A 22392-nucleotide genomic window follows, 5' to 3' on the forward strand; every position below is an offset into this window, starting at 1 on the left:
GGGACTATCCTGTAAACGAAAGGTAAGCTATTCCCCCTGCTATTAATCTCACACTCGAGTCGCTTTCGGAGTTGGCAAGAATTAAATAAAATAAATATAATAAATATCTACCGAGGTGGTGTTGGTGGTGATTGTTTTAAGAGGAAGGGAGAGGAAATACAACTAGGTGATGTACTTAGAGTATATTACGCGATTCATGTGTTATCCCGCTTTACGTCATACACTGAGCGATCAATACCAAGTTGGAAGTTCTAACATAGAAGGCCGTGACGGGAATGGTGTGCTTTGAAAGAGTACAACTTAATTATTACAGTAGTAAATAAAGCTATTTCTTTAGTTTATTTCAATGATTAATTATTTTTTTGATACGCCGACAGTTACTTTTTTTTTTTCGTTTGATGCCAAGGAGAATTTAATCAAGGAAGCTGTGAACTGCCATCTTTGCTGATTCGAAAAGTTGTTCTTTGGCGTGACCACGCGAAGTACCTGTTGGTTATGTCATAATCCGTATAAATATAAGCCGCATAGTGCCAAACTGGTCTTTCCGGCGCTTTGTTCGTTGGAAGACACTAGTGGCGGAAGAGGACCGTACGATTTGTCTCGCAGTTCATTTTACCACGTGGTGGTGAGATTTTGACAGTGAATTAGGAGCCAAAAAAAGCTACCGAATATAAACATGGCTGATTATTTGATATGTGGTGGTACAGGTTACGTCCCAGAAGATGGTTTGACGGGTGCGCAGTTATTTTCTAACGGTGATGGCTTGACATATAATGACTTTATTATATTACCTGGGTTTATTGACTTTACCGCAGAAGAGGTTGATCTTACATCTGCATTAACCAAGAAAATATCATTGAAGGCACCTCTTGTTTCCTCACCTATGGATACTGTGACAGAATCTGACATGGCTATTGCAATGGCCCTTTGTGGTGGTATTGGTATCATCCATCATAATTGCACGCCTGAATATCAAGCTAATGAAGTGCACAAAGTGAAAAAGTACAAACAAGGTTTCATTCGAGATCCAGTGGTTTTAAGCCCTCATCATCACGTGACAGATGTACTTCGAGTTAAGAGGGAGCATGGTTTTTGTGGCATTCCAATCACTGAAAATGGTAAACTGGGGGGCAAACTGGCAGGCATTGTAACTTCTCGGGATATAGATTTTATGAAAGAGGAACAGAACAGTTCCCTCAAGCTGGAGAGTATCATGACAAAGTTGGAACACCTTGTTACTGCTCAGTCTGGTGTTACTTTAGAAGAAGCAAATAGCATATTAGAAAAATCCAAGAAAGGAAAATTGCCTATTGTGAATGATAAAGGAGAATTGGTTGCCCTTATTGCCCGCACAGACCTCAAGAAATCTCGCAACTACCCTAATGCTTCAAAAGATGAAAACAAACAGCTTCTGGTTGGTGCAGCTATTGGTACAAGGGAGGAGGATAAACTGCGTCTAACAATGCTGGCACAAGCAGGAGTAGATGTGGTGTTAATAGATTCTTCGCAGGGTAACTCTGTGTATCAGATTGATATGATAAGACATATCAAACAAACACACCCTGATCTGCAAGTGGTAGGTGGAAATGTTGTTACTGCAGCACAAGCCAAGAATTTGATTGATGCTGGTGTGGATGGTTTGAGGGTGGGCATGGGTAGTGGATCAATATGTATCACTCAAGAGGTAATGGCGGTTGGCCGTCCACAAGGTACTGCCGTGTATAAAGTTGCTGAATATGCTAGAAGATTCAGTGTTCCAGTGATAGCTGATGGAGGTATTCAATCTGTTGGACATATTATAAAGGCTTTATCTTTAGGTGCATCAACTGTTATGATGGGCTCCCTTCTTGCTGGAACATCAGAAGCTCCAGGAGAATATTACTTTTCTGATGGTGTGAGGCTGAAGAAGTATCGAGGCATGGGAAGCCTCGAGGCAATGGATCGTAAGGATGCGAAAGGTGGTGGTGCAATGGACCGTTACTTTCATAATGAGACGGACAAGCTGAAGGTGGCTCAAGGAGTTAGCGGTTCCATCGTTGATAAAGGATCAGTTCTCAGATTTCTTCCCTATTTACAGTGTGGTCTGCGTCATGGATGTCAAGATATTGGTGCCAGGAGCTTATCCATGCTTAGGTCTATGATGTATTCTGGTGAGTTGAAGTTTGAAAGGAGGACTCAATCAGCACAGGTTGAAGGAAATGTCCATGGACTATTCTCCTATGAAAAAAGGTTGTTTTGATATGAAAAGTGAACTGTGCTGTCAGCATTATCTCCATAAGACCATGAGTATTGGTGTATACTTTGAGTATATACATAACTTTGAATGTTCCCTGGTCAGCACGAACATGTTGAACAGGTTCTGTCTCTCGTTTAGAAGAAGTATTAATACTGGCTATTTAATAGCATTATTATAATTCTGACAGTGCAGTGTATATATGCTAGACTAGTATTGATGTTCAGAAACTGTTTTCTGTAGGTCATATGCATTGTAGTTTTTAGCAAAATTTAACGATTGCTGCCCAGGGAAAGATATACAAAACATCATTATTTTTTCAACTTTGTATTTTAATTTTTTTAATGACTTACTGTAATTATGTGGTTACATGTGTACCTTCATTTGGAAATAATTTTTTGAGATGTGCTGCTTAGTTTCTTAAGCCTATGTCCATTACCATTGAAAAGTCCTGTGTGTGAGTGTGTGGTCTCTTGAAAAATTGCTAAATGGAAAGAAAAGGAACAGTTGTGAGAGTTTCATGAAAGATGTCTTTTAAAAGCCTAGTGACTTGGTTGTACTCGAGCAGTTGTACTTGCCTTATGACTCTTCACTTTATAAAGGTAGATGGTTACATGAGAGAACTGGATCCATGAATGTCACTGTAACATTTGTCCCAAATGGAAGATAATAATTGCTTTTATTCAAAGTGTAAAATCTGCGGTAAATTAAGAAATAGTACGAAATATTTTACGTGTAGAGAATAATGTGGATACATGCTTTACTACCTTACAACTATTTGTTCTGCTACGTCGCAGCGCTTCCGTATGTGTTTTGTTTGTCTAACACTTTTGGGTCTGATGTCTTTGCTCACTGAAGTTGTTTGTATTAATTAGGTGTCATTTTTTTCATGTTGCTCATTCATTTTGTGCTCTGGCTCATTCATTAAGTGATATATTTATTGGTCCAGGGATCGTGCTATTTTCCTTTCAACAAAAAAGTAATATATTTATTGATCCAGGGATCATGCTATTTTGCTGTTTGAACTGCCTGCGCTGGTCATATGGAAAAAGATAATGAGAATTCACAGACATAGCACTCCCATTTGTCGGCGCTAGCCCTGGATCTCAAGAAAGAAACAAAAAGGCAGTACGAGCAGCGGAATGCAACATAAGGGAGACCTGTCTACCACCTGTAAGTACGTATTTATATTTCTCTAGTAACGGCGATATTTCTTAATTTATCACTTTATTTGAGTAAAACCAATTATTATCTTCCATTTAGGACAAATATTTTAGTGACATTTTGTGGATCGGACTCGTTCACATAACCAAGGTAGATAATCTCCCCTTGTTCTATAAATTTGAAAGATATTGGGGAGATTGAATCTGTAAAACTTTCCTACCCAGAAGGTGAAAGACAGGTTAGAAATATAATATAATGCAGGCGATGCTGTAATACGCACACCTAGCGAACGACTTGTTTTTTTTCCTTGCCAAGTGAACAGTATGCGTTGCAGTGTGGAAAAGTGCCTCTTGAAGCAGGGTCACTATTTCTGTGACAGAGTTGTTGTTTTTTTTTTTTTTTTTGCTTCGCGAAAGGGCTAGGAGTGGGAAGGAAGCGGCCGTAGCCTTAATGAAGGTACAGCCCCAGCATTTGCCTGGTGTGAAAATGGGAAACCACGGAAAGCCATTTTCAGGGCTGCCGACAGTGGGGTTCGAACCTACTATCTCCCGAATACTGGATACAGACCGCACTTAAGCGACTGCAGCTATCGAGCTCGGTGTGACAGAGTTTAGCCTGCACACTCCCATTAAGTGACACAGCACAGCAGCGCATTCTGCTGTATGTCCATGCCATGACTGTTCCAAATTTTGGGGTTTTCTTATTTTTATGTAATACAGCAGCCCTGTAGCTAGATGATTTCCTTCTTACAATCTCAGAACTGTTTGCAGACAGAGTGATCAGTGTTAGTCTATTTCCCCCTCATTCTCCAGATCTAACAGTGTGTAATTTTTACTTGTGGGATGAACTGAAAGAAAAAGTGTATCGAACCAAAGGCTAGGAAAACAACAGATAAGGAATCTACCACCTGGGCGACTGCCCTAAATGCAGATCAGTATTGATCGATTGACTGATTGACATGATGTGAGCTCTATCAGAGACAATAGGGAACTTGTCTTCATCACATCTGGCCAATAGCAACATAGAAAATGGTTGTATTTCACATTTTTACATAATTGGCTATGTTTTCTTGTATTTTAGTGAGAATACTTCTTGGGTCAGATTGGTGGGTCTTTGGCAAGCATTAAGGATAGATCTCTCCTCTCTGCTACTTCAGTTATTGTTTCTCCATTTTTCTATGATTTGAGTACAGTGTTCCTTTATTGACGTGAAACCTGGACCATACAGGCTGTGGCCAGAAAACTTATAGGCGTGTTTGAAATGTGGTGCTGTATGCTGTGAATATTGTGTGGACAGCCAGGCGAACAAATGTTTCCATCCTCCATGAATTTCGAGTAAAGACCTGACTCTCCAAAAACATTGTTTACCAGTTCTTTAGTTTTATTGTGCAGAGGAAAGATTAAAATGTACAGAAACTGATCATCTAAGGGAAAGTTAATGGGAAAAGTTCACAAGGATGTGCGGCAGAAAGATGGTTGACCAGATTAAGGACGTACCTAATTTACCGTTGAGAGTAACTGTCCATAAGGCACAAGATCAAATATAGTGACACCGACTTATAGAAGAGGTAGTGAACCCTTAGTCACAGTCATGAGCAGAGAGAGAAAAATTTCTTCCATGTAGGAAAGTTCTACCCATTGAATCATCAAACATGAATTCAAAACTGGTATCCTTGTCAAGCCATTATAATAGATAAATTGAATAATTAACAGATTTTTAAAATGTACATTTTTCTCTAGCATTAATTTCCTTGAATTAGGAATGTATATTGTTAATTTTACTTCTTGAAAGGGGCTTGCTGCTTGTTATGTCCTGTTAATAGACATTGCCTTGTGAAGAACCGAGTTAGTAATCGTCTAAAATACAGGGTTTCTCTTATAAACTCAGACCGAATGCACAGTGTTACTCTGCGCTATGGCAGCTGCCTCAGCTGAACTTGCGTCGTGCTCGGCTGTCCTGCTTTAAGTTTGTATACAGTCTTATATGATATCTTATAAAAGATGCTGGAAGTGTCGTCCTTACTGGGTTATACAGGCATTATATCTGGTAACCACATTCTGGCTGACGCGAGTGAGTTCTCCCACTGTAATGTTTTCAGTTCCTCCAATGTGTGAGGATTTGTTCGATACACTTTTTCTTTCAGTTTATCCCACAAGTAAAAACCACACACTGTTAGATCTGGAGAACGAGGTGGAAATAGACCATCACGGATAACTCTGTCTGCAAATGGTTCCGAGATTGTAAGAAGGAAATCATCTCCTGTATGAGCAGGGGCTGAATTTGAAACCACTCACGCGATTTTTCTTCTTGCATTAACTGATGGAAGAACAGCTTTGAAATGTCATATTTATACCTCTCTGCATTTACTATCATCTCGAAAAAAATACATACATACTTCTTTGTTATAGACTGTTATGCCTTTGTGTTCACTCTGCAAGCCTCTGTGAATTTACTAAGTGCCACCGCAATCCTCATTTGTAACTAGTTCTGTGGCCTCATTTAGTTCTATACCTCTTATACATTGTTAGAGACTGAGTCTAACCATAGTTGCCTTTGTCTCTCTTTACCCCTCTTGTCCTCCATAACAGAGTCCATTATTTTCTAGGTAACTTATCCTCCATTTACCAAAAAAATAGGCCCAATTTTGTCTTGCACTAACAGCACACCAGTCTTCCTGTCATGAGGGACTTCATAAACACCATTAGGATTTTCTGCACACCAATAGCGAGAGTTATGACTGTTCACAAGACCATTAAGATGAAACTTTTATCTGCAAAAATATGGTGTTGCAATGATAACTGTCTGGCCATGTTAACTGCTGAGATTCAGACTGGCGACTCATGCTTACCAGGTTGAATACGTGCAGGCTGCTTGGAAAGTCAAGAACTATGTACATGCCTCCCACACTGCAGCTGTTGTAATCCACAGTACAAACCCCGTGCGTTCCGTCTGGGTTTGTAAGAGAGACCCTTTATGGGAGTCTTGCTAACTTCTTTATTTTTTTAAATACCTGAAATCACTAGGTTTTTTAATGAATTTATTTTTATGATCTTTCCTGCAGATGGAACACTTTTCATACATATCTGTATCAACATTTCAATTATGTATACCACATCTTGAAGTGGAAATTACTAGTTAGTACAATTTGTGTCTTACATAATGTTAGTCCTTACGTGAAAGATTTGAGGAGAAATAGGGATATTTAGAGAACCCGAAGCCTTCTGCTGTTCAGTATTATAGTTTCATGGTGTAAATTCCTATTACTGAAGTGAGTTTTTCAGTACTAGTACATAATTCAGTAAACAAGGTTTAATTAAGACTTATGGAAAAAGTCTTTAATTCTCTTGTGTACTTTAAAAGAAGGTGTATGTAGATCTATTATTAGACTATTAGACCTATTATTATTTAGGTTTATATAAACCTATTGAAAATAGACCTCTATTGTGGCTGTCACTGATAAATTAGTGACTACTTCATCCAATTGTTCCTGTTAAAGTATACTCTGAAGTAGTTCCAGTAGTGAATCTCAAAATAGGCCTTGTCAGTGGGTATATTAATTAAATGCCATTAGTTACCTACTGATGGCATTGTACCTGTATTCCCATGATGTTAAGGGCACCCATTCATCTACTGCAAGTGGCAGTTTGTTCTTGTTAAAAAATCATATGCCAGTAACTAATAATAACCTTGAATTATTCCAAAAAATAAGAACAAAACTATTTTGTTTTTGAAATACTTTGATTATTTTAACCAAGTCTCCTGTTTTTGAGCTCCCAGTTGGAATATATTTCTGACTCTGCAATTTCTATCTGGTTAAACTGATAGTTTTTCATCTCCTTCTGGACATTTTATGCTCTCATTTAAAACAAAGTTACAATACAACATTGTTGATCTAGTAGAATAGAATGGAGGAAGTTGTGGATTCAAATGCTTGAAGAGATTACCGTGCAGTAGCGGGACGTGATGCAGGTTTTGTCTTAGTGTGAATTGCCCAGAATTTTTTTTATTTAGGCCTACAGCAGAAATTATTTACTGTGTGTTCAGAATAAACCTTTATGAAATTACACTTCTACGTTTATATGGATAAGAGTCAGCTTTGGTGTGCAGTATCTTACCGCTTGTCTGTATTCAGTTTAGGGTCAGTTTGAGTAGAAATTGGACCAAATATGAATCATCTTTGGATTACAAAATGCCACAACATTTCTCTGCAAAAATATCTGGAGCTGTATCATCCATGTATGGCAGTTCTGAACACAGTATGTGTTGATACATGTTAATTAGTGATGCAGGGCATTTCCTTGGGAAGTTGCCTCACATTCTTGTTCATTTTTTATCATTTACCCTTACCCAGATGCAGGTGGGTCAGGGCAAATATAGTTTCTTTCAATTTATGCTACTTTTCTACTACTACTAATCCAGATGCCATGGCTTTATGCAGCTTTTAACTGTCAGTTGAAAATGTAGTTTTCCTTGACCTCTTGTGCCTTTCAATTGTAATTTTGTTTTGACATTCTTCAGATGTGCAAACTCCCCCTATTTAAGCATCAGTCTCCTGATTTTCCATGCTTCCTCCCACTCCCCTGATCGTAGAGACCAATCTTCCAATTTTGAGAGCAAATTCAGTACCCTTATATTGCTTAAACAATTCCATGCTTTTCCTTGTTCAGTCAATAACTGAAGAGAAATCAGTTAGGTGGGCATTAATTGAGTGTTCTTAAGTATCACAGACACTCTTAAGGTGATGCTGCCATTTTACCATTTCTACATACATAGGTACACAAAGTGCGAGACAATTTTTAGCATATTTACAGTTTAAATCAATGCTTTCTGAAAAACTGTGGAAAAACTTTCAAGATTAAAAATCTATAATACTTCAGCCCATCTTAGCATATTTCTGTTGATTATTCTTTCCATGCGTCTTCATTCCTCACTCTTAACTCGTGTCTTCTGTAACATAATTTATTGAATTATCGTATTTGCTACATGAATTGGATTTTCATCCTTCCTTTGTCATTGATCAGGTCTCATCTTTGTCATAGGTGTGTAATATGCTTGGCACAGTATTTTATAACCCCTTTACATCTTTGTTCCCTAATGGATTTTGAATTCCTCTCTAATCAAATAAACTTCAAAGATATTTTCTATTGCTGGTACCTTTAAGCCATATTTACAATGAATATTACCAATAAACATTTATAACATTTTGTTGCAAATATGTTTCAGCAAGAGATATTCATAATAGAACACCTGTGTGACTTCTATTTTAGTGTTAATAACATTCCCCCAGTAAGTGCTGTGAAAGAATCATTTGGTGGGACGTGTTGGTAACATTCAATGTAAATGTTGCTAACATTTTATGATCTTTACCAACGTCTTGTGGATAACATAATTTCTTTTGGCAACATGCAAAATCTGTTGCAAACACGAGATGGTGATAAATTCGCAAGTGTTTGTGTTACCGACAATGAATTAGCAACACTGGTGTAAACACAGCTTTATTCAGCTTTACCTTGTCTATTAGTTTGTCAACCCTCATTGCTACATCTTTGAGTTACACTTTACTAGCTCATTTTTTGTATTTTAGGAAGGTGAAATTAATGCAAAAAGATGTGAAATGATATCTAAAGTAGAAGAGTAAGAGAGCCTTCTTTTATGCTTACCAGGGACCCACCAACCCGCCCCTAGAAGTATTCTTACTTATATACAACAATTAAAACTGACATTGTGTCAATCTCTGAAATGCAGTCATTTCCTGAGTTCCTATTGGCTGCAGGGCAAATCCTATTGTCTCCAATAAAGCTTGCATGTGTGGCCCATTGCTATCATATTCCATGAAAATAACAAAACTGCTGAATATGAAAGTGACGTGTCTTGGCATGTGCCAGATGAAGTTGCAGTATCCACAGCGTAACTATCCAGTGATCTTGTCATTAGCCAGGATTGTCACACGAAATACCAGAGGTCTATGGGTCCGATGGTCTTGTCACTAGCCAGACCTACCCAATCCAGACATATCTCATATTCTGCAGTGTTCTTGTCACTAGCCAGTGGTCTTGTCATTAGCCTGACCTAGTTGGCAGCCTCGTGTAGTGCACTGTGATACCCCGTGAGCCACGCCATATTGGATTCTTAACCTCTTTTTTGTAAACTGGCTAGTAAATTTATACCCATCTTTCTTCCTCAGTAGATTGTGAATTCTCTGATCAAATGTACTTTGGAAGATGTTTTCTCCTGCAGTACCCTTATTCGGCTTGAAATTCCGCATTCATTTCCCCAGCAAGAACTTACAAGTTTCCCATAATTTCAGTTTTGTGTGTGTGGTTTTTTTTTTGTTGTCACCACCACTATTTTGCTTTTTACCACACTAATTCTTATTCCCCATCTTCATTCTTATCATTTACTGAATTTGTCTGCTCCTTTTTTTGTCCCTTTTCTAATAGCTTACTTTATCAGGTGTTTTTCTGAACTATTGTGCAGGGGACACTATTATAAGCCTTTCCTGAATTGATAAATTTAATGTCATTATCATGACATGTTTTCATATTTTTATTGTAATGAGGGTGGGTTTTTAATTTTTTTCTTTTTAATGTCACACAACACAGATGGGTCTTATGGCGACAGTTGTATAGGAAAGGACTAGGAGTCGGAAGTACAGTAAGTTACAGCCCCAGCATTTGCCTGATCTTCAGGGCTGCAAACAGTGCCTCCTTTAGTTGTTCCAGGGTAAGGGTTGTGTCTGTTTTAATGGTGTCTAACCAACAAGTCCTCTGGCAACCTGGTCTTCTTGTACCACTGATCATTCTTAGCACGATTGCTTTTTCCAATGTGTGCCAAATGCAAGCTGACAACTACGTGAACCAAACCGTGCTGCCACCCGCTCAGTATGGATTTTGTTCACCTTCCTCTTCTGAAACCAAACTGTTCTTGAAATTTACTCTTAAATCTTCTTTTTAGTTTATATTATGGGAAATAATTGTAATCTCTCAATAGTTCTTTTTTTATTGATATCTAATTGTTGTATCACCATGTGCTGTACTGATCTGCTTACCTGTTTCGATACAACTTTGAAATTACTTTTTTCTGTTGAGTACTGCATGCACATTATCTAGTTTTCAGATCATGGGTTGATTCATTTAAGGTTTCCTATGAGAATTCAGGGTTTGAAAATATTTATTTTAAATTTGTAGCCCACACCTTTTTTCTGTATTTCTATCTCTTATATCTATTACTAATTAGGTCAAGACCATTGTAATATTGGACGATTCCTTTCAGTAACATGTCAACATCATCTTGGATGGTTTCTCTGAGAACGATAGACTATTTTATTAATCATGTCAAATGATGTCATCCGTTCGGTCGACTCTAACCATTGACGATTCTATGAATTAGCGCTCTATCAATCAATCAATCAATCAATCAATACTGATCTGCATTTAGGGCAGCTGCCCAGGTGGCAGATTCCCTATCTGTTGCTTTCCTAGCCTTTTCCTACATGATTTCAAAGAAATTGGAAATTTATTGAACATCTCCCTTGGTAAGTTATTCCAATCCCTAACTCCCCTTCCTATAAATGAATATTTGCCCCAGTTTGTCCTCTTGAATTCCAACTTTATCTTCATATTGTGATCTTTCCTACTTTTATAAACGCCATTCAAACTTACTCGTCTACTAATGTCATTCCACGCCATCTCTCCGCTGACAGCTCGGAACATACTACTTAGTCGAGCCCCTCTTCTTCTTTCTCTCAATTCGTCCCAACCCAAACTTTGCAACATTTTTGTAACGCTACTCTTTTGTCGGAAATCACCCAGAACAAATCGAGCTGCTTTTCTTTGGATTTTTTCCAGTTCTTGAATCAGGTAATCCTAATACATAAGTAATAATAATAACAACGTAAACATTTCCACCTTTTCAATACTACAATATATTCACAAAATTATAAATTACACGGTACTAGTTTCGACCCATCTAGGGGTCATCATCAGCCGTATTGGAGCAAAGATCATTTGTGGCGAAATCCTAAGAAAATGTTATTTTAAAGAATAACAAGTGAAATGAGATGTTATTATGGTAATAGTTAATAATACAAGGAATATACATACTAAGAGGTTTTTAACAAAGAATAAAGTATAAATGGGGTGTTGTAAAAATTATAATCATGGAAATCAGTAAGTTCTTGTATTGAAATGAAATATGGCTTAGGAAGAGGGCTTAAGGTGGGGCTGAAGGGTGCGGGAGAAAGTGTAATTGTCTTGGAAAAGTACCTTTGATTAAATTTAGGATTGAGTTTAGGTTGGCTGCATTATTGTTTCTGAGGAAAGTGATAAATAGATCGAAGAGTATGTTGGGTTTCTCTGAGATTTCATTGAGATTGTGACTGGCATTAAAGTATTGGTCTAGGTGTATGTAGTAATTTTCCATTATGTTGAGTAAAGGGGCCTTGTTTGCTAATACGAGGATGTCCAAACAAGGGAGGGCCCTTTACTCAACATAATGGAAAATTACTACATACACCTAGACCAATACTTTAATGCCAGTCACAATCTCAATGAAATCTCAGAGAAACCCAACATACTCTTCGATCTATTTATCACTTTCCTCAGAAACAATAATGCAGCCAACCTAAAATCAATCCTAAATTTAATCAAAGGTACTTTTCCAAGACAATTACACTTTCTCCCGCACCCTTCAGCCCCACCTTAAGCCCTCTTCCTAAGCCATATTTCATTTCAATACAAGAACTTATTGATTTCCATGATTATAATTTTTACAACACCCCATTTATACTTTATTCTTTGTTAAAAACCTCTTAGTATGTATATTCCTTGTATTATTAACTATTACCATAATAACATCTCATTTCACTTGTTATTCTTTAAAATAACATTTTCTTAGGATTTCGCCACAAATGATCTTTGCTCCAATACGGCTGATGATGACCCCTAGATGGGTCGAAACTAGTACCGTGTAATTTATAATTTTGTGAATATATTGTAGTATTGAAAAGGTGGAAACGTTTACGTTATTATTATTACTTATATATTATTCTCAGTTCAATACGGACCAAAAACATGAAATTCATAACCATCAATCAGGTAATCCTGGTGAGGGTCCCATACACTGGAACCATACTCTAGTTGGGGTCTTACCAGAGACTTATATGCACTCTTCTTTACATCCTTACAACAACCCCTAAACACCCTCATAACCATGTGCAGAGATCTGTACCCTTTATTTACAATCCCATTTATGTGATTACCCCAATGAAGATCTTTCGTTATATTAACACCTAGATACTTACAATGATCCCCGAAAGGAACTTTCACCCCATCAACGCAGTAATTAAAACTGAGAGGACTTTTCCTATTTGTGAAACTCACAACCTGACTTTTAACCCCGTTTATCAACATACCATTGCCTGCTGTCCATCTCACAACATTTTCGAGGTCACGTTGCAGTTGCTCACAATCCCCCCAAGTTGTCCTGTTCCACACTGCCTCCTTTAGTTGTTCCAGGGTGAGGGTTGTCTGTTTTAATGGTGTCTAACCAACAAGCCCTCTAGTGACCTGGTCTTCTTGTACCGCTGATCATTCCTAGCATGAATGCTTTTTCCAATGTGTCTGATCGCATAATGTGGCCCAAGTATGCTAGTCTCAGCTTCATAATCTTATCTGACCTCGTCATATCTGTTTTATGAGGGATAGTGGCCTTTTTTATCATGTGTAATAATGTCCTTTGTGTTAGTGTATTTGTGTTAACTGTGCTTTTATCCTATTGACTCTATTTTATTTCGTGTTTTGCATATTTATTCCTTTGTCACCTGTAATTTCTATAGTGTTATTAGAAAATAAGGCATTGCTAATTAGATCCACTGATTGTTTTGATCTCATGATCATTTTTCATCACCATTTATTTTTGGTTTCGGATGCATTTTGGAATTTTAATTATGAAATTGTCGTCCATCTCTTACCATTAGGGGCCGATGCCCTTAGATGTTAGGCCCCTTTAAATAATAAGCATCATGATAATCTTACCAACCATTGACTGCCTTAATGGTGATTTTTGCAGTCCATGGTATTCATAAGATTCTTCACAAACACCAGAGCTCAAAAGCATCGATTTTCCTTGTGACTGCCTGTTTCAGCGTCCAACTCTCACATCCATACATGAATAGTGGGGAATATAATCGCATTGACTAATCTGTACTTGGTAGCCCAACTGATGTCTCTTCTCATTTTTGTCCCTTTTATAGGTGTTTAATTAAATTGTCTTGCTCCTTTGATGAATAGTCACTATATGGCCTTTGGTTCAGTGTGCCAGCCAGGCTAGAGATTTTAAGAAAATCTAGTTAATTCTTCTAGCTTGAGGAGTGGGTGTTTGTGTTTATCTTAACACACATCTTCGTTCACACACAACACATCACACTACCAACCATCACATAAATGCATAATAATACATCCCCATAGGGTTGGCAGCAGAAAAAGGGCTCTGGCCGTAAAACTAGGCTTAATCCACACATAATGCCGACTTCAATAATTGGAGAAAGTCCAGGAAGAAGGTGTTTAATTAAATGATATTCTCTGATAAAACATGTACAGTAATTTTTCAGCTTAATGTTTTTTCTTCATATTGGCTAAGAATTTGTTGACATTTCATTTGTTTGCTTTTCATGTAGAGGCATATTCACTAACCTCACAAGATTATTCCAGTAAAGAAAAATATATATAAATTCATATCAATTGCGAATTTAAAGTGCGGGGGCAAAAAAAAATACAGACAAGGAACAGTACCTGGGTTTGTGGGATATATATGGTGGTGGGGGCTACATATGGGAACCAGACAACGAGGACGAATACCAACGCAATGGATTGACATGGTGAACGGCCCCCTACAGTGTTCCCTCAGAGTAACCACATTGAAAGCGTTAGATAGGGAAGAATGGCGGAGTATGGTTCATCGGCTAGAGGGCTGATTATTATGATAGTCACGACGCCTCAGTCATGAGGCAAAACGAAGGAGAAGAAGGGGGCTACATATACATGAAAACTGATAAGAAAAAAAAGTGCTACAAAATGGTAACTTTTTTTTTTGCTATCTGAGCGAATTTTGACAGAGAGGTAAAGGTTGACAGTTCACCAACTTAATAGATTTTTGAGATTTTTATTCAATACTGTACAATAAAATTTTCACCAGAGAACAATATTACACATGTATTACAATTAAATAGAAGTACAGCGTGATTTTATAATCAAAATAATTTAGTGTTTGACTACACACAAAGAAACTGACACACTAAAGAGACTGACGAATGCGTGCAGCAAGCGGGTGAAACATACCTTGGCAAAAGTATACCCCTGCTATACTTCCTCACAGCATGTGCAGTCTCCACTACTTGCCGTGGCGCTATACAAATCGGTTAGCAAAGATGAACAACATTTTGTGCGTATTTCCGTTTATAATTTTGTTAATGAAGAAAATAAAGGAAAGAATTAGCTGATAAGACAACAGGGCTTCTACAAATTGCTTTGTTAAATATTTCATATAATTCCTTGTTTCAGCCAGCTGAAATGGAATAAAAATGTAACATTTTCTCCACAAAGTGAGAGGCGACTCATCTGCGCTAATCGCTGCTACTGCTTCCCAAGGGGGGTTGCAGTTCTTTTCAGGTACACCTACAATGAAGACGAGCTGCATGTAACATTTTAATCACATGCCAGCCTTCCTGTCAAACTTCAACTTCTGGCTGTACTTGGAATCGAATCAGGGTCCTCCAAGGATGGCATTATTCCAGTACTTCCAAGGTATACATGATGGGGGTTTTGTGTTAACAGACTTCTGTCTCATGATAACTGTCACATCAGTTTAGAAAGACCGTGTGGGCATGTCTATATTCTGTATAAATAGCAGATTTTACATTTGAGGATTTGGAATTACTTTTAGGCCTATGTATTTAATAAGCAGCATGGTTTTCATAATGAAGTCAGTCGAATAATTTATGCAGGGTGTAGCATGAAAAAGAAGCCTAGGTATTATTATTATTATTATTATTATTATTCAAAATAATACTAGCCTATAGAATTGAATACAGAAATGAACTGTTGGAATGGCATTCATTGTTTGTATTACAAAGTCTCCATTAAGTGCTTGTGCAGGCTAATTTTGAGAATCATCTTACGGATTTTGATGTGGTTTTCACTGTTGTTTAGGACTTGTATAAAGGACAGTGTAGTTGTATGAAATATAAATCTCTGACAAAAGGGAGCAAAGTGGTGGCAATTTTCGTGAAGGAAGTCTAAGCAAAAACAGCCGTACAAGCACTTTCTTGATTTACACTGCGTAAACTGTCAACGAATCACCCCGAGTATGTGGAAGAATTGTTGAGCCTAAAAAGTGCGAGACAGCATGTACCCATCTGTAAAAAGTAACCATCAATTGTTTTTATTATAGTCTGCAGTAAAAACTCAATCTGAAAATTAGAAACTATTTTGAGATTGCAGGTAAAAATACCCCTTACAGTAATTTGCATGAATGGTTTAGAAGTTACGGGACAAATCTAAGAAAGATGAAGAGAAGCCCACTTCTTCAAAATCTTTCCAATGATAATAGACCTTTGAGATGTGCTACGTGGAGTGTAAAAGTAGACAGTGAAAGCATACCTAGAAATTCATTTCCATATTTACATAATCGTATAAAGAACTTTCTTTCAGTTTTAGCTGTAAGAATGGGTAGCACTATATCCATACTTTTCCAGAAAAATAAATATGAGCAGAGTTGTGTAACCATACAAACTTATTTGAGTGTGAAGGATTAAATACCACGGGACTGACCCAGGATTGAACCTGCTATTTTGAGTTCAGAAGGCCAGCACTCTACAGCCTGAGTTGCTCAGCCCAGCGAATGTTTTGTCCTGCTGGAAGAAACTATCCTGTCTTCTTGAGAAGTTAACCAAAATTCATTGAAGTTGTTTGCGTGCACTATTGTGTTGACAGTACTGCGTGTAAAATAAGTCATACTTTCATATGTGTGTACACCTGTTATGTTATGTGACCCTCTCTAACTGATTCTGATGGTTCTGTTAGCTTCCGCTTCGAACACTAGCGCTGCACCGCATCCAGTGATCTATCTGGTGACTAATGAACGTACCACTTCCACTTCTATTATACCATCTAAATTCAAACCTTATTGTTTGAGAAGCCTTTCTTGTGAACATTCGAGATTTTCTTCTGAAGACGTAGAGCAAAGTTCTCTGTGAAACTTAAAGAATTTCACCTTATTTTCTTGACACTGCATTAAGCTCAAAAAGTCTTAAAAAATCCACTTATTTCACTCTTCTTCCCAGATCTGCCTTGAACTGTTCCAACCATCTTCTGTGCCTCTGTTTGTGTTTTTTCCTTTCATTTCAAATACTTGTCTTGGTATTCTCATTTCCTCCATTCTGTGCAGGTGCCAAAGTCTAATGATGAGCAGTCTGAGACAGGGTCTCAAGATTTCTCGAGACTAGCGCAAACAGTTTCTCGCGAAAAATTTTGGGAAATCTTGAGAGCATTGTTCCCGCATGTGTCGTAGGCCTACAGGTATTACATGTTACAAATCTCATAACTGGTCTGTATTGAAATGTACATTAATTCAACAATGATACAAAAGCATATTGAGATCCACCTATTCAATGCACATTGGGGTCTTAAAAATTAAGATTTACATCTTGTCATTCTAATTTTACGGGACATGTTTTGCCCATTATATGGGCATCAGGATCCTTATTACTCTAGTCAAAATGTTACATAAAGAAATATATAAAAATGAGGAAACTTGTAAGTTATTGAAACATGTATAAGAAAAATAAGTAATATTGGTGCAATCTTATATTGAAATCCTTGAAACATTTTTAAAATAGGCAAACTGTCCTTATTTATGTAAACGATAAGAAAATCTATGGTCTTGAGTTACAAGATCAAAATGAATGGAATCCGATTAAAGGCAACCCAATTTGAAATCGTAGAATGGTTACAATGATCTTTAAGTGGCTTAATCATTTAAAAAAGACATTAAATATTTTTGTAGAAAGTTTATAGTATTATTATAGAGTATACAGCTGTGTGACTGATGGAGTTATTGTTATTAGACCCATATTTGTGAGGCGAGTCCACAGTCTTCTTATTTTTGTTGAAAATATTATAAAAGGTTCACGGCTTAGTGTTGCCATGTGTGTCTTTACTAGCTGATGCAATTGTTTCTTCGTTGTGTTAATAGTCAAATGAGAACGCTCATGCTTGATGTTGGCTATAGCTTGAATGTTGAGAATGACTACTGATGGATGTGTGGTGAAGAATCTGTAATGAGAGGAGGGTAGAAGGACTTTATGTATAAAGAAAAAATGGCTATAATTTGGCAGGAAACGTGTGTACATTTACTTACCCTTTCGATTTTTGTGGTATGGACTAGTTGCCTTTGCAACATCAGAATGAGTGACACTTGCATTTCTTGTACCTCAAGGTCTTTAGCCATAAAATTTTGTATCATTGTTGAATTAATGGCCTACGAGTAGACGGAACTGAATATTGTTTGTACAGAGTATCCAAATAGCCAACCATGGGCCTTTTGCATTCTGTAAATACGTGTCGACAAGCGACTAGGGCGGTCATTTCTTTCATTTCTACCGAGGTCTTGACGCAGTATAGCATAATTATAAAGGATACACATTCTGGCATTGTATGCAATGGCAAGTACACGAATGAGTAAGCTATGTAGTGAAACTGACGGCTACTTCCATATACCCATACTTCCAAATTACGTGAAACACTGTGGTGCTCTACGGCAAACTAACCCTCACATCGTCGGCAGCTGCAAGCTGCATACCTACTCGGGTAGCTGGGCTGATTTCTTGATTCAATCCGAGGCAGTATTAGAGTGAATGGAAGAACTGACATTCTGATTTGAAATTGTTCTCTTGTTATTGTATTGGATTTAATTGTATGTATGTAAATTTTATGCCATACACTAAATAAATATTAATTGGAACACATTCAAAAGAAATTGTGTTTAATAACATTTTTCACTACGGGCATTAGTAAGTTTTTTTAAACATAAATACAATACTGTGGCTTCCTGTGAATTTTTATAGCAATGCTTAATGGTTTGTTTTTTAAACAAAATCCAGTATAGAGCTGCACACTGAACATTGAGCATCCAAAAGGTATCGCAAGGAATTCCTCTTGCCTGTGAGCTACGTTAGGGCATGGAGCGTTCTCAGAGCACAGATGGCCAGATGCCTATAACTGCATTACATGATTCCTTCTTTCTAATCCCAGTTATACTTTGCAAGAACTTAATTTTGCTTGCCTGCAGTTTATTTTCCACTCCTTGTGTCAGGTTTGGTACAAAGTAGCTTTTAAAAAGGGTTTCTTTGCATTCCATTGGTACATTATTCCTCACCAGTCCTCTGACACTGAAAGAATGATCCTGCTGACTGCACTTGGCTACTGATCTCATGGCTTGTCCTCCCATCTTCTAATATTTCACATATTTTTGAACTTATTTACTTCCTCCACTGTCTGACCATTTATTTCAACACAACAGTCTTCCATTTCACTCATTTTTGTTACATCAGCTGTCATGCTTTTTATCTGTAGTAATTTTAATTTTCCAATCCTCAATTCTTTCACTCTATTGTTCCTCATTGTCTCCCATCGGCAAGTAGCCATGCTCTTGTTTTTTATTCCATAACCTTTGTTTTGATCTCCTTGTGCATTGCAGCCTTAACACTTATAAATAAAAAGGGTGGTAGTACACTACCTTACCTCAGCCCTTAACATAATCTGAATTCCCTGTTAGTGTCCTTATCCTAACAGGAATTTATTTGCATAAATTTTGGCTGATTTCCTTTATTGAATCCATTCTCACATATACGTCCACAATTGTTGCTCATTCATTTGTCTCAAATGTGTCTTAGCACACAGTGTGGACAAAAGTATTGATTCTACTGATACAGAGAAATGCCAAATAAAGTTAGATAATTGTTGATTAGCAGTTTTCATTGTCATTTGTTGGTATTGTGAGAAGTTCATCGTTTACTCATTCACTATTAACACCAGTGGAGTATATGGCATTTTAATTGGTCCAAATATCACAATTGCACATTTAGAAGGGATGTGACCTAATTTTGTATGCAGCACCCATTCCTTGATTTCAAAGTGCTTTTGTCTAGGTTGTCAATGAAATTATGTCTGTATTTTATAAAATTCTTCCTGGCAGCAGTAAGAATAAATTTAGTCCTACTGCAAGCAAATGTTAGGGAAAACATCCATAGTATTTCCCTTGACTCAGCATGAAGTCCATCGTAACTTCCTGACTAGGGTATCTTTTTCTTTTTTCAAATCAACTTTTGTATAATGAAGTTTTTTTTTTAATACCGGTAAATAGATACCACTGGAATTGTGTAAGACGACAAGATGCTTTACTACAAAATATATTTATACACTACTTTTTAAAAATTATATATTGGAATATAGGTTTGAATTATTCATTTGTCCATTTCAGAATTTCGAGGATCATCCTGGATTTCATGAATTATTCAAAGGATTACATCAACTTTTCCAATGCTGTAACCTGTTGCACCCAATGCCTTGACAATAGTTCTTTTGACATATCTAATCACGGTGATAAATGGCTTCACAGGAGTTGGTTTTCTTTTACAGTATTTGCACATATTTTCTATAGCCATGAAGTAGGCATTTTTGGGCCCTAATAATTTTGATCTAGTTTTAAAAATTAAACCATGTCCTGCATCCTAAATTGGAGTTTTTAATGTTTGTTGACATATAATGTGAAGTATCTAAACTATTGTCTTTTTATGAATATTAAAACAAATTTAACCTTACCAAGATGCAAAAAGAGAACTTTCCAGGGAGATTCATCAGTATCTAAATACATGTATGTTTCCTGTAGAATTATATGAATTGTGAGGATGAAGGAACATACATAATCTTGTCATATATATATATATATATTTTTTTTTCAGTTCTGTGATTTGACACTTATTTGTTCACTTTCTATACTTAATCACATGTATATATATTTAAGAATCTTAAGATATTTTGATATAACTGGTTAAAAACAGTGTGTTATACATGTTTCAAGCAAAATTAGCAGATTTTTCACATCACAGTTTAGGCCAGTACCGGTGCAGGAAGTTCAGGAGTTCTATCAATTTTTTGTAATAATTTTTGTGTATGAAACATTTTTAAGAATTGACATTTATATGGAAAAAGGCTTATCAGTACTGTAATAACACAGTGGAAGTATGAGCCATATAATATTAGTATAGTTTAACATGACATTTTATTTGTATAAAAGTTTAGAATAAAATGAAAAATTTATTTTCAAAACTTCATCGAATACTACATATTTGTTTACTGTTCATAAGAGACAATCATCATTGTTATCAAGTATACTTAAACATGTGTATAACCAGGAAGCAAATATTTTGTCAGTCCTGTGTAAATGTTTACCTTTTCTTCTCAGTTTAAAATAATGTGCCAGTCAAGAATTCTTAATTAATCAAAGCCACTCGCAAGTTCATTTTTACCATATTATTGAGTTTTGTTTAATATTTAAAGCCCTTTTAGAAAACTGAGGGCAAAAAAGATTAGGTGAAAAAAAGATAAAAGAATTAAGATTTTATTATAATAAGGACAAATTAATAATGCTAATGCCCTAAGTGATGTAGTACTGATTTTTTTTTTTTCCTTTGTTTCTTCTTGGTACCTGTTGTAGATCTTATGTTTGCATGTTAGCCAACCAGTTATTCCTCCTTATTATGTTACCTTTTTTTTTTTTTCCTTCATAAAATTACAAGTGTTCGAAATTACTGTTATGAAGTAAAATATTTCAGTAATTATTTTTGTTTGTTAAATTGCATTAGTAATGTCTTCCTTACATTATGTACAAAATGTACAAAATGCTCTGACTGCTACATTGAATTTATTTTACATGTGTGCTCGTCAGGTGTATAGAAATAATAGGGTAAAATGGTGTATGTTTTTCCTATTTTATTTGTAATCCTTATTAATAAAAATTTTGATGAAAATCACAGAGGCATTTTACTACAAGGCTTTCTTTTAGATTTAAAATTTTTCACAAGCATAAGGGTATTGCCATTAATGCTTTCACGGCCCGTACTTATAAACATAATGCTGTATAGACTGTATAGAAAACTGTGCCCTGCGTCCTCAGAAGAAGTCTCGACTGACCACGAGAAAGGCTTCTTAAACAATGGCGACCCTTTGAAATTTTGAACGTTATACTTCTAGCATGACGAATATAAGAACCAAGTGTGATGACTCATTGAGTTCAGGCGCGCCCCGCCAGGCAGCACTAGAGTGTGGTAGCTCCACAATACCGATCAGCTGGTCTTGGGAATGGTGACACAGAAAACGTAGCTGATAAGTATATACACTGTCTTTTATAAAAAAAAATGAGTGATTACAATTAAAATACCATGGCAGAGAACAATGGAAAAATATCATACACGGAAATAAGAGCTATGACCTTCATCACATGTTGCGAAAAGCACAAGTTACTCGAGTGTACATATAAATAAATAACACATAACTCCCAACATATTAAACAAACACCCATGAACTATTTAAAGATAATACTCTACTTACCATCTCAGTTTGTCGGTTACTGGACTTTCGAAAGCTTCCATGAAGATTTGGCGGGTGTTCGAGATTGTAAATCTCGCCGGATTTCTTTCATTCTGAAGAAAAATCGGCACTTCAGATAATGATAAACAAGTCTGGGGATTATATCCATAACATGTTGAAGACAACAGCCAGCACCTGAAGGATCAACTGAAATTTTGTCTATAGAATCGATACAATCAAAAAACATTTCGCTCCACATCGATTTTGAGTTCAGTGTTTCACTAATTACTTTCTTGGCCTGGAAAAGAATGTTGCATATACTTTTCGAAGGGTGTGTTAAAAACACTTCAT

General features: G+C 36.6%; 1 protein-coding gene across 3 annotated transcripts; it reads left to right on the forward strand.

Annotated features, from left to right (window-relative positions):
- Positions 1-458: 458 nt before the first annotated feature.
- ras (Inosine-5'-monophosphate dehydrogenase ras) lies at positions 459-21485 on the forward strand. Of its 3 annotated transcripts, XR_010858669.2 has the most exons (3): positions 459-2150; positions 3234-3406; positions 19934-21485. XR_010858669.2 is itself a non-coding variant. In XM_067138485.2 (2 exons), exons 1-2 carry the CDS (start codon positions 677-679, stop codon positions 19960-19962), a joined length of 1503 nt encoding a protein of 500 aa, XP_066994586.1. In that variant the 5' UTR covers positions 459-676; the 3' UTR covers positions 19963-21485. The 3 variants fall into 3 exon arrangements, 2 of the variants coding, with proteins under 2 accessions (XP_066994586.1, XP_066994585.1); XM_067138485.2 differs by lacking the exon at positions 3234-3406; XM_067138484.2 differs by lacking the exons at positions 3234-3406; positions 19934-21485 and having other exon boundaries at positions 459-2640.
- Positions 21486-22392: the final 907 nt, after the last annotated feature.

This window comes from Anabrus simplex, chromosome 1 (assembly GCF_040414725.1).
Source record: "Anabrus simplex isolate iqAnaSimp1 chromosome 1, ASM4041472v1, whole genome shotgun sequence".
Taxonomy (NCBI): domain Eukaryota; kingdom Metazoa; phylum Arthropoda; class Insecta; order Orthoptera; family Tettigoniidae; genus Anabrus; species Anabrus simplex.

Coding starts and splice junctions, on each gene's coding strand:
- ras (XM_067138484.2), top strand. CDS start 677: ATGGCTGATTATTTGATATGTGGTGGTACAGGTTACGTCCCAGAAGAT.